General features: G+C 38.5%; 1 protein-coding gene across 3 annotated transcripts in view; it reads left to right on the top strand.

The window, feature by feature from the left end:
* The window catches only part of TRRAP (transformation/transcription domain associated protein), a 136,461-nt gene that overhangs the window by 71,547 nt on the left and 52,370 nt on the right, over window positions 1-12,544 (top strand). For all 3 annotated transcript variants that reach the window (XM_019542095.1, XM_019542096.1, XM_019542097.1), the window contains 10 exons: window positions 233-435; window positions 2,072-2,193; window positions 3,342-3,555; window positions 5,278-5,457; window positions 6,092-6,238; window positions 7,479-7,598; window positions 7,903-8,190; window positions 9,220-9,357; window positions 9,755-9,867; window positions 10,567-10,702. In XM_019542095.1, the coding sequence (XP_019397640.1) occupies window positions 233-435; window positions 2,072-2,193; window positions 3,342-3,555; window positions 5,278-5,457; window positions 6,092-6,238; window positions 7,479-7,598; window positions 7,903-8,190; window positions 9,220-9,357; window positions 9,755-9,867; window positions 10,567-10,702 (1,661 nt within the window). The remainder of the gene's footprint in view (window positions 1-232; window positions 436-2,071; window positions 2,194-3,341; window positions 3,556-5,277; window positions 5,458-6,091; window positions 6,239-7,478; window positions 7,599-7,902; window positions 8,191-9,219; window positions 9,358-9,754; window positions 9,868-10,566; window positions 10,703-12,544) is intronic.

Here is a 12,544-nt window from a genome sequence, read left to right as displayed (position 1 = left end):
ATTGATATTTTTACAGTTTTACCTGCAGCCTCTTTCCTTTTTTCTTCTATAAAATGTGTGTTGGGCTTCTCATCTGCTGTTGGGGAGGAAGAGGGTTATTAGCTTTGTTAATAAAGTTAGATCTAGAAAGTGCTAATTTACAGTTAAAATTGAAACCATTTTTCCCTTGACAGGTGATTTTAAAATTGTATTGCTGTGTTGTTTTTTTACTTTGTTTTCTTGCTGTCTTTAGCAGGTACAAGTGAACTGGTTATGCTAAGTTTGGATCTTGTGAAAACGCGTCTTGCTGTGATGAGCATGGAGATGAGGAAAAACTTTATACAAGCAATTTTAACATCGCTGATTGAAAAATCTACTGATGCCAAAATTCTTCGTGCAGTGGTAAAAATAGTGGAAGAGTGGGTGAAAAACAATTCTCCAATGGCAGCCAATCAGGTAAAGTTGAACAGAGTTAAGTGTCGTTGCAATTAAATACTAAATAAATAAAACCCATGTACTCTTCTGGGCTAGGGACAGAAATTACACAACCAGTATAAGTGATCAGAAACCAGTTCAGATCTGTATCACAACACAAGTTCAGTGCATATAAACCTCTTTCAAAATGGCTGAAACCGGGTTCAGATAAACCTGGATGGATGCAGTATCAGACTTTACTGATTTAGGTTAAATTGGTTTATTGAACTTCTGTCCCAGATCCCCTCCATATTCAAGTTTAACTCACAGTCCCCCAGCATCCCAGGATGCTTTGCACCTGCCCTGCTCCTCTCTCACAGGTGGGAAGGCTAGCCTTGGCCCAAGCTTTCTGCCCCAGCTGAGCAGAGAGGTGTGCTCTAGTGCCCCTCGACTTCTGGTCTGAGCCACTGCAGGCACGTGGCTGCATTTCCAGAATCAAAAGTGAATGTCTGTTTACTTGCTCATCAGTTCAATCTACGCAGCTGAGACTGACCTGTGAAGATTGAATCAATTCAGCCTTGGGCTTTTTGACTGACTGTACTTAGCCCTTGACAAAGAGAGAACGATTTTTAAGGACCTAATTTTGCAAATTCAAATGTTTCCTGTAAAGTTTTGAATTCCCTGGATTCCAAGCGAAAGCAACTAGAGCACTGTATTGATTTACATTCTCTATTTGGTCAAACATACTATTTTGCTAAGGAAAAAGAAATTAAAGGAAAGAAGAGCACCTATCTAACAGACAGTGTTGGATCTTGTAAGTTATCCTGGATTAATAGTTTCTTCAGTTAAAATATATAGTAGTGGAATACTTTTAGATAACCTTATCTCATGGTGGTTATGTCATATTCCTCTTAAATTCATTAGGAATATAAAATGCATGTGTGTGTATGTATATATATTTAAAGAATGTTTTAAAAAATAAAGGATTTTAAAAAATCCTATTTTTTTTTTAAAAACAATTTAGCAGTGAACAAGGTATAAAATATTGATAGCACAGGCTTAGAGTTTAATTTCAAATTTAAAAAAATGCATGTCCTAAAGCTTAAACTACAAAAACTGTTCCCTTCTCTGAGGCTACATATTTGTATTTAGTGGTATGTGTACATGAAGCCTTTTTTCATGCATTGGGTCCAAATCCTTTTTACTTCTCTCCTGTGAAGTCCCAGTTGCCTATTATTTTAACTGTAGGAAGTTTTCACATCTTTAGTACAGCATTCTCTGTGATACTTGTCTGTCTGCCATCCTTTTCCCTGTAATATTAGCTTGTGTGACCTAGTGTATAAGTACAAAGTATTTATTTATTTGTTTATTTATTTGTACTTTTTGTTACCACTGGTTAGTCACAGTTTTTGTGGTAACTAAATAATTAAACTTGTTTTTAACTGTTAATGATTTTAAGCATCTGCTGTAGTTGTATGCTAGAACCATAAACTGTAAATACTTAAATTATTTTCCCTAAAAAAAAGAAAGGGGGTGGGGGCCTTCTGAGTCATGTTTCAGGTGCTTAAAAGTAGAAAAAATGGTGTATAGAATGGTTGAAATTATACTTTGGACATGCCATTGCTTTTTGTGTTTAAAGATGAATTGAGAAAATGAATCATGTCTTCTTTTAATGCAGACACCTACTCTCCGGGAGAAGTCCATTTTGCTAGTGAAAATGATGACCTATATTGAAAAGCGTTTTCCAGAAGACCTTGAATTAAATGCCCAGTTTCTGGACCTTGTTAACTATGTCTATAGGTAATTATAGCTATTAATCAAGTATTGCAGCTTATTGGTTCATAATTTGTATTATATATGACCTTTATAACAATCCATCTATCTTTTAAGGGTAATTTTTTAAATTAAAAGCACAGTTGTTTCACTTGACTGAGACAGGAATGAAGATATTTATGTATTCATGTTAGAACTGTGGGTAGATAGTTTCTTTATAGCCCTCAGTAGAAGCAAGGAGAGAATTTTGTGGGGCATCCTTTTAATTGGTCAAGTTTTAGATACAGTGATAACTGCTAAAATATGTTTCTCCTCCCCCCGTTGTCCATTTGTTAAGTTTCTCTGTTGATCTTGCCTTCATTAAGGGGGTTTGTCTTTTTGCCATTCATGGCCTGCTAACAAAGTGGCAGACAGCACAGTCAGCAGATTGTAATTAGAGCTTATTTACATAGTTTAAGCAAGGGTGGGCTGCTCTAGTACAAATTTTGGCTTGCCTATGCTGGTGATGTTTATTTGTGTGGTGATGCTTGGAGCTGGAGATGAGATTCAACTTTCAATCATTGGTTTTTCGCTACTTAAGAGGGAGTTTCATATCATTTCACTGCTCCAGCAGTGGTTTTTGACCATCTTTCTCAAACTTCTACCTGGCAATGTGAATCACCTGGTTCACAATATTGTCTCCAGTAACTTAGCATTGTATACATACAGACTTAGAAGTGTATGTGGGAGGGGGTCAAAAAGGTGTCTATGAAACCCAGCAATGGTCACTGCAACCAGTATTCCTACTTTGTACCCTTTAGGCAAGTGGTGTTCAAGATAAGAAACTAACAGAATACTTATTTAGTTGAGCCCAATAGCAGTAGGGTTGCAAAAATTTTGGTACATAGCCAGGGGCTCCCATTGAGCATGTTGGGTCTTTTAGGTATTTGCTTTTTTTCTGATTTTGACTCTACATAAAATGTCCTCAAAGGACTTGGATAATGGTGGTGGTTGGTAGCCCAGAACTTCAAGGTTTTTGGTAGCAGACAATGCTGTGCTTAACCCTAGGCATTAGTAAGCTTCTGATATCTGTTGGAAAATTGTAGAACAGAAAAATATATCCATGTGATGAAGAAAATAGCCAGATCACTGAAAGGGCTTCCTACTATTATCAACTGCTTATGCATTCCTCCTAGGGATGAGAACCTTTCGGGCAGCGAGCTTACTGCTAAACTTGAACCTGCCTTCCTTTCTGGACTCCGATGTGCTCAGCCTCTCATCCGAGCAAAATTTTTTGAAGTCTTTGACAATTCCATGAAGCGTCGTGTCTATGAGCGCTTGCTTTACGTAACTTGTTCTCAAAATTGGGAAGCAATGGGAAACCACTTTTGGATCAAGCAGTGCATTGAGGTATGAAACCCACTTGTATCAGAAGTGTAACTGTAATTTTAGAAATGTTTGTTTGCTCTTTGTTTTCCTGGTCTAGTTGTGGATGCACTGTGGCAAAGTGCATCTTGAAATATGATGCTTTTAATATCAAAGCTGTGAAACCTGAGTTATCAGTTCTTGCATTTTAAAGCAAATACAAAGCGCATAAACCTTGAAAAGTTGATACATGGGAAATCTCTTAGCCACCTTCATGACTCCATTTATCTATGGACTCCTGTGGCTTTTATTTTGAACCTGTAATGCTTCACTTTCACTAGGGAAATGTCTAATCAGTGCTCAGCTTGAATTTTTTATTTTAAACAAAAATGACTAGAGAGAGAATCTTCATGGCAGACTGAATTTAAGAAGATACCTCAGTAAGAATACGATGTGTGAAGTGTTGCTGTGACATTTTACGGAGGATTGCAGTGGTGTGAATTTATTTTGTCTAAAACAAAATGGAGCTAAATCACTACTTTAGAAGACTTTATATAAAATAAATATAAAATTACTAAGCATAAAGCAATTCTGGTATTAGTTTCTGGTGCTCAAACAGAGCTACTTGCTGAAAGATGGGGAACAGTAGGAGTTGCCACATCTTTTAGGCAAGTCGTGTTCTAATGAAAAACTTTTTTGTAGGTATTGTATAAATGTGAAGGCACTAAATTTCATTTCCATAAAAATATAAAGCTTAGATGGAAAAAAAACCCCCTCTTTCCTATAGTGACCTTATGGGGTCTCCTATTTTGTTGTACTAATGTATTTTATATACTTAGATAGCCAGATATCTAGATATAGATTAAGATTTCTATATAGATATATCTCAGTCAAGGCTGCTATTTGATTATTTCTCTCTCTCTCCTACTGATATATAGTACCAACGTATAATATATATTAGTACAATATAATATAGTATGTATAGATTTGGAGTTTAATAATCAAATAGCAGCCTTGAAGGCAGATTCACTGGCCTCAAATGAGGTTCTGCACTGAGAATGGGAACTCATTGACTTGCTGAGGCAAGTATACAACAGCAGGAGTGCAGATTTCTGCACTGATAAACATCAGTCTTTGCTTGGAAAACCCACTCTAGAAAAATAAAATGCTAATATCTCCATGCTCATTCAAGCCTTGGTCCTTCTAGTAGGGTCAGAGATGGTACTTAGTGACCAGACATCTGTATCGTGAGCTCATGTATCAGTATGCTGCCGGTTGCTAGGCAGCTTGTTGCCTCCTCACCTTCCCTGTTGCCCTTTTTGTACCTGAACATGTGTCGCAGGAAATGTAATTGAATTTTCCTCTTGTTCATGTGCTTAGTCAGAATCTTTGGTTCCTTTTAATACAGACTTGTCTGAGTTTGTTTTTAAAAGCAAAAGTGAGATATGTAGTGTTACCAAACTCACCTATGTTTTTAATAAAATTTACTGAGAAAAGTCATACCTGGGCCAGAAATTAAGGGGTGAGGAGTTCCTTTGGTGAGTGGTAAAACTTGGACTCATTCAGATTAGCCTGATGCTGAAGATTGCTTCCTAATGGGTAACTGGATCTGTTTCAATCCATTTGCCTTCCACCATTGGTCTGAGGAGGTTTTAATGATGCTATAGGCAAGAAGAAAAGGTGTAATAAGCAATAAATGAATGTCTTGTTTTCTTACGTTTCATGCAGAATGTGTTACAACTTTTGTCTTTTTTTAAAATATCTTAGCTCCTTTTGGCAGTGTGCGAGAGAAGTACCACAATTGGGACAAGCTGTCAGGGTGCCATGCTCCCATCTATCACTAATGTTATCAACCTAGCTGACAGTCATGATCGAGCAGCATTTGCTATGGTAACTCATGTCAAACAAGAGCCTCGAGAAAGAGAAAACAGTGAATCCAAAGAAGAGGTAATTTTTTATTTGTCAGGAGATGAAAATACCTTCTCTTCTCATTGATATCTCAACAAGCACAGTCTATACACATCGCAGTTGGTGTGAACTGTTGTATGCATCTTGGTATGCTGACATTCAGTAATGGTGTGTCATTCAGTAATGAAGCCAAATAGGCCTAACTGTTAACAGTAACATGTTAAAGGAGAGTTTAATACCTTTCTCCTTACTGGCTCCTGTGATCCTACCTCCTCTCTCTGTTCTAATCTTGCATTTAGATGACACAAAAAAAAGGCTAAGCTTTGCAGCCGAGTTGGCTAAGTAGAGGCATGAGTAAGGCACATCAGCTTCTATAGCTAACAGAACACAAGCCTGTGATATGGCCAACATCACTGTTGACTCCCTGGCCCAAATCATCAGGTATTAATATGTGGCTGAGTCACTTTTATCTGGAGCTACAGCAAGATTATTAACTGCTGTGTCACCAAAACAGTCTTGGTTCTTCCTTCAGTCTCTCTTCGCACTGCAAATTAAATTTCCCAGTCTTAAAAACTACTGAAGGCTGAAGCTGAGTCAAATGCTCTCTTGTATTTATACAGAAATAAAACAGCGATTTGAGGGTGTTGTTCTGTATTTATTTTTTTTTGTATAGGATGTAGAAATTGACATTGAGTTGGCTCCTGGTGATCAGACCAGTACACCTAAGACCAAAGAACTTTCTGAGAAGGACATAGGCAACCAGCTGCACATGTTGACCAACAGGCATGACAAGTTTCTTGACTCCCTTCGAGAAGTGAAGGTTGGTACAGGTCATTGGTTGGTGCAGTGTGAAAATCACTGTAGAAGGACTGAAGTTTCCAAACCACTATGCCAATAAAAATCATTGGGTTAACTTTTCTGTGCATATTTACAAGGCTTTTAAAATCTAGTGTCATTCCATAGCTACCTAATATAGGAATTTTAAATGCCTGAGTTTTTATAGTGAGAGGCTGTTGTCTGGGTCTCTTCTCTCAATGTCTAATTCCATCTTCCGCCACATCCCATCATTTTGTTTCTTTTCTATTAAATCAGATAGACTGAATTCTGGAACAGTAGAACTTAGGAGTTCAAAATGTCATCTTTGCAGCCGGTTTTATGTGGATCTCTTCCTCTTCTCATTTATTGATGGCAGCTACTGCAACAGTTCCTTGTCTTTCTGTCTTGCTATGAGATTTGTCACAAGAGTAGAGCTCTGAGCGACCAAATCAAGAAGTTAAGCATGGATAAATTATGCACTTAGGAACTGAGAGCCTAAGCAACAATAAAATTGCTTAAGTTTTTTTAGATCTTGACATGACTCTTTTTTCAGTTACTTTGTGTGTGAAAATTAGTAATTCTTGCTGGTACTGATTCTTGAAGGTGTACTGAAAACGTGTGTTTTTGTAGGAAAGTTAAATGACTGTTCCTAGCTTCATTATCTCTTGCTGGATGTTAATTAAGGTTTCTAAAGAACCACCAACTGTTTTTGAGTTTATCTTGAATTTTTCTATAAGAAAACTACTGCCTTAATTCAAATTAGATACTAAAATAAAAAGGGGAGTAAAATCTGGTAACAGATTAGACATGCAGTTGGGTTTTAATAGTTTTATAGTGTTTTGTAGTAAATTGTCTAATCGCAGCAGCAGCTCTGTCCAGCTAACCTTCTTGTTTTTGTCTGAATATTCAAGTCAGCAACACATTTTTTTTTTCTTTTGCAGTCTACAGATTTTTCCAAATTCTTTGCAACAGCTTATAGTCATGAACTAGAGTCTTCAGAAATACAAAATTATATTTTATTTCATTATTGTTGCTTTTATTCTGCAGGACATTAGAAATCATGTTGATAATTTAATGTAATAATTGGGAAGCACTGTACTGTGACTGTGTGCATGTATGACTATGACACATGAGTTTTTGGGATATGTTCTAGTAGGTTTTACATGGTGTGAGATTATTAAAAGGCTTCAGTTCCCCCCTCCCACCTGGTCATTTTTTTTACTCTCATTTCTTTTTATTTCTAGACTGGAGCATTGTTAAGTGCCTTTGTTCAGTTGTGTCATATTTCTACACCATTAGCAGAGAAGACTTGGATTCAGCTTTTCTCCCGATTGTGGAAAATCTTATCGGATAGACAACAACATGTGAGAACCCTTCTTCCCCCTCCCCAAGTCCTTTTGTTTGGTGTTTCAGTAGATTGTATATGTCTGCCTAATTACGTGCTCCCTCCCTTAGAAAGAGTTTAATTTCCAGTGTTTCTTGACGCTTTTATGTTTTATACTAGTTTTTTAAAGAAATGAGTTTATCCAATTTCTGAAGGCGTTAACCTTTTCAGATTTTAACTGCTTATGAAAATCCCATAATCTGAACAGTGTTAGCAAGTTGTCACATATATTATGCTGTGTTGGCAATGACTCTTTTTTCCATTTTGTCTGTTTTTCCTTTCAGGCCTTGGCAGGAGAAATAAGCCCTTTCTTGTGCAGTGGTAGCCATCAAGTTCAACGAGACTGCCAACCAAGTGCCCTGAATTGTTTTGTGGAAGCAATGTCTCAATGTGTGCCTCCCATTCCTATTCGGCCCTGCGTGCTGAAGTATTTGGGTAAAACTCACAACCTCTGGTTCCGTTCCACGCTGATGCTAGAGCATCAGGCCTTTGAGAAAGGGCTGAGCCTTCAGATTAAACCTAAGCAGACAACAGAATTCTATGAACAGGAAAGCATAACCCCTCCTCAACAGGTAACTAAACTACTTACAAGGAAATTAATAAAGTTATGTGTGTTACTTTGTTCTCTCTAAACACTATTTCTGATACTTGGCGCTCATCCTGCAGGCACTGTTAGAAGATAAGCAGAAAAACGATTTTTGCTACCCTTTGTCAAACTGGATCTAAAATCAGTTTCCAGGCATCTGGTGTTACAGACTTGCTGGCATTCTTATTTTAATGTGTGGTGTTATTTTTAATTTAGTGAAAAAAAATGCTTGTTCCATGTGCACGTGAATATACTGTCTCAACGCATCTCATTTTTCTACCTACCTCTTGCCTACAGCAATCTTCCGTTTTTTTCCCTATCTTAGTACACCTTTCCTATCAGCTTTTGTTAGTAATTCTTTACAACACTTTGGGACTAGACCCACCTGTTTTTTTGCTTTTGAGAGAGATCAGGTAGAACTACATACACCTCCCCTCTCCTACCCTGGGATGTCATCGCTAGCAAATTAGGTTGGTAGAAAATGACCGATGAGTTGATTTAGCTAATACAATATAAATTGGTGATTGCACTGAATACCATGAGCTGATTTTAGTTGGCACTAACATATCGACAGACAGCTGAAAAATTGTACAACTGAGTCCCAAATAGTGTGCTATGCTAATATCCTCTTGATTAGTCTTCTGTCGTGTGTTTGGTTGTGTAGCACAAATGAGGTTAATACGGAGCCTGAGCCTGAGTTTGTGGAGGGAAACGATGGAAATCTAACGTATTATTTTTAAAAAATATTTTCTAATTAAGGACTACGTGCCTTCTAGGTTTTTAAAAAAATACCTTATCTTGATACCTTGCAAGAAATAGCACTTCTAGAAATGGAGTACATGGTCATCTTCCTCTGTCATTTACAATATATTAGATGTAATATTGATGATCATATGCTTTAGTACAAAGTATGTCCGCTTTCTTGCAATGTGTAAGATGTACCGTTGGTAAAACGAAAAATATACTAAATATTACAGCAGTTAAAAGAATGTGTGATTTGTTGTTGTATCTTTAGGAAATACTGGATTCCCTAGCTGAGCTTTACTCTTTGCTACAAGAGGAGGATATGTGGGCTGGACTATGGCAAAAACGCTGTAAATTTCCTGAGACAGCAACTGCTATAGCCTATGAGCAGCATGGCTTCTTTGAACAGGTAGTATTCTTATAACATAAACACATCTACTAAAAGCTGATCTATGTAGGTTAACTATTAGTATTTTGCTAATGAGAACTAGTTGAAATTTCTTTTCAAATTTGAGACTGTTTCCATATGAAGTGTTATAATAAAACCAGCTGGTACATTGATAAGATGAAATTAAATACAGCTGAAAGCAATTTCCCTCAGTACCTCCCTAATTTTATTAAGTGGCATAAGGGTGTAAATATTACAATGTTTAACCTTCCTGTCTGATTTTATCCTGGCGTTTATCAAGATTATTGAAAATCGTATGTTCCTTTTAAAAATGATATGGTGAAAAATAGTCTATTGCATATTTGGATAAACTGGGAAGCTAAAACTTTTTTTGGATTTTTTTTTTTTTTTTTTTAAGGCACAAGAAACCTATGAAAAAGCAATGGAAAAAGCCAAAAAAGAACATGAACGAAATAATGCTTCCCCTTCAATCTTCCCTGAGTATCAACTCTGGGAAGACCATTGGATCCGGTAAGTTCTTAAAACTGATGCAGCTTTATTCCTGTGCCATGTAGTATATAATGTTGTTTTCTTCCCAGAAATGTTTGGGCATTGATGTTTCAGTTTTACTGTAAGGCTATCAAAAATATTTGAATCATCAACACAAAATGGATGACTGTGGCAAGACTAATCATAGCAGTTGCTCTTCTTTGTATTTTCAGCTTGTCCAAAAGTAATGATACCTGAGTTTTAAATGTATGCTATAACAATGCTTGATGCTGCTAAGCAACAGAAAAGAATCTGGTGATGTTGAATATTTATAATTAGAATAAAACTTAACCAAGGCCATTTAAAATGCAGTGCAACTTACAAGAATAGAAAATATTATTACTGCTACTATTATAACAAATTCTTGAACTATTGCACCTAAAATAGTAGAGAAGAATAATGTATGGTTAATGGAAACACCTGAATTAATTTTCCCTGTAAAAATCAGTCTTTTGGGGGAGAAACTGCATTCTTTTCCTTACCATAGACGTTCTGTGTAATGGTTATTCAAGTATTTTTTTTTAGTTGTGCAATGTATTTAAAAGCCATTGCAGTGTCCAATAACCACTTTTCAAATGTTCATGAACACACAGGCTATTCTGATATGAACTATGTAAGGAGTCCGTTAACAAACTCTGGCTTTTTCAAACCAAATTTAACCACATTTTCTGTTGTTTGTAGCTGTTCAAAGGAGTTGAACCAGTGGGAACCTTTAACAGAGTATGGCCAGTCAAAGGGCCATATAAATCCCTATTTAGTTTTAGAATGTGCATGGAGAGTTTCAAATTGGACTGCTATGAAGGAGGCACTGGTGCAGGTAAATTTTTTTTTTTCTTTGAGACTGTGCTGTGATAATGCTTTGTTGTTCATTGTGCTGATTGTATTCCAACTAAGTTGGCATTACAGCTCATTTCACAGAAGCAGTAATCTACTCTTTGGGGATGTTCTTTGATATAGTATATAGCTAGCTGGGTATTTTGGCAAATAGAGCGCATTGTTTTAGCAGACAAACTTAATTCTCTTTTATTTTTCTGTCTTTTTTTTTTATGTCTCCGTATAAAGTTGCATTATGATTCAGAATTGATATTTCATAAGAGGGTAGCAGTTGCCAGGGTGAGTGAAAGGATGTGGTGCCAAGTTAGTAAAAAGCAATGAATGGCTAGCTAAGGAGTTTACCGGTACCTTCAGTGAGATATGTATGGAAACTTGAAGGGGCATTTTTTGTGCTGCACATAGTGCAACTTCCCATCTCTCTTCCTCCTTCCCCCTCAGAGAATGGCTTCTTATGGGAATAAATTAAACATAAAAATATGTGCATAATGGCAGGAAAAATAAGGATGGGAAAAACCCATGTTTCTGGGGAACAGGGTGAGCTTATGACAATTAAACTAAGGCTAGATAAGTTGCAGCTAAACTCTCATCTTCAAAATGAAAAAGCCCATTCTCTGTGGTGCTAGTGCTTTTAAATTGTTGATTTTGAACAATAAAGAACACCCAACCCCTGCTGTCAGTGTTAATTAGATTATAGAATAAAATAATTGGATTTCAGTATATCCCGAGAGTGGTGAAGCTTCTTAACTGTTGCTTCTGTGAGTACTCCTTGGAAGTTTATTTTTCCAAGTCTGTTCCATGGGCATATTTGTGCATGTGTTTACATGGGAAGTAGTATGTATACTTGTCATATATGGTCAGCATTCAGTTCTGCTGAAAGTAAGCCTGTGTAGCAGGCACTGATCCCAGGGGTGGCCATAACACCCGCAGTAGCCACTTGGCCCCTGCTCTGCTCTTGTTGCTTCAGCTACCCCTTATACCATGCCTGTGCCTCATACATGTTACTGATCATGCTCTGCCCTATTCAGTAAGTGTCTGTCCCCAGGGGTATCCCAGTGCCCTGGGTCCCTATGTTACATCGGTTAAATCGGTTACCTGGGCACCTTGAGGTGCACCGATGCATCGGTCCGATATTGGATTAGCACCGATTTTTATAAAGAAAATTTACTATATCGGAAATCGACCATATCAAGCCAGTAATTTAGCTGATGAATGGCCCGTGCATGCACGCAGCCACAGCACAGCCTGGCAGTGTGGAGAGCTGTCTCCAGCTAGTTAGTCTGGTGTGCTGGAAGGGGGAGGGAAGGGGCTAGGGGCAGATCAAGGCACCCACCCCCCAGTGAGGGAGTGTGTGGGGCTGTGGCAGGGGCTGGGGCAAGCACTGCCCAGCCCTGGGGCAGGGCAGATGCGGCACAGAGCTGCAGCTCGTCCGGGGGGTGCGAGGTGGGTGGATGGCTTGCGCCATTTGGCTGGGAGTTGCTGGTCTGGCAGCTCCCACCAAGCTCTTCCTGGTGGGGTGGAGCTGCCCTGGGAAGGGGCTGTGGGAAGAGATTTGATTCAGCCCTGGCCCCAGCTCACCCTGTCCTGCCATGTGCAGATCTGGGGTTGCACCGATACATACCCCTCCCTGCCCTCCCAGACGAGTGGCGGGAACAGCAGCGGGAGGCACTGGACAAGCAGGCGTGTGCTGAATGAGGTGCTGGACCAGTGGCTCCCGGCCAAGTGGCACGTAGTGGCGCGAGCCCCCCCTTCCCCGTGCCTCCCATATGAGCCATGGCTCTGTGCCATGCCCACCCTGCCCCGCCTGGGCAGCGCTTGCCCCAGCCCC

Source organism: Crocodylus porosus, unplaced genomic scaffold (genome assembly GCF_001723895.1).
Source record: "Crocodylus porosus isolate Cpor-Errol unplaced genomic scaffold, CroPor_comp1, whole genome shotgun sequence".
Taxonomy (NCBI): domain Eukaryota; kingdom Metazoa; phylum Chordata; order Crocodylia; family Crocodylidae; genus Crocodylus; species Crocodylus porosus.
This window is presented reverse-complemented; position numbering and strand designations above follow the sequence as displayed.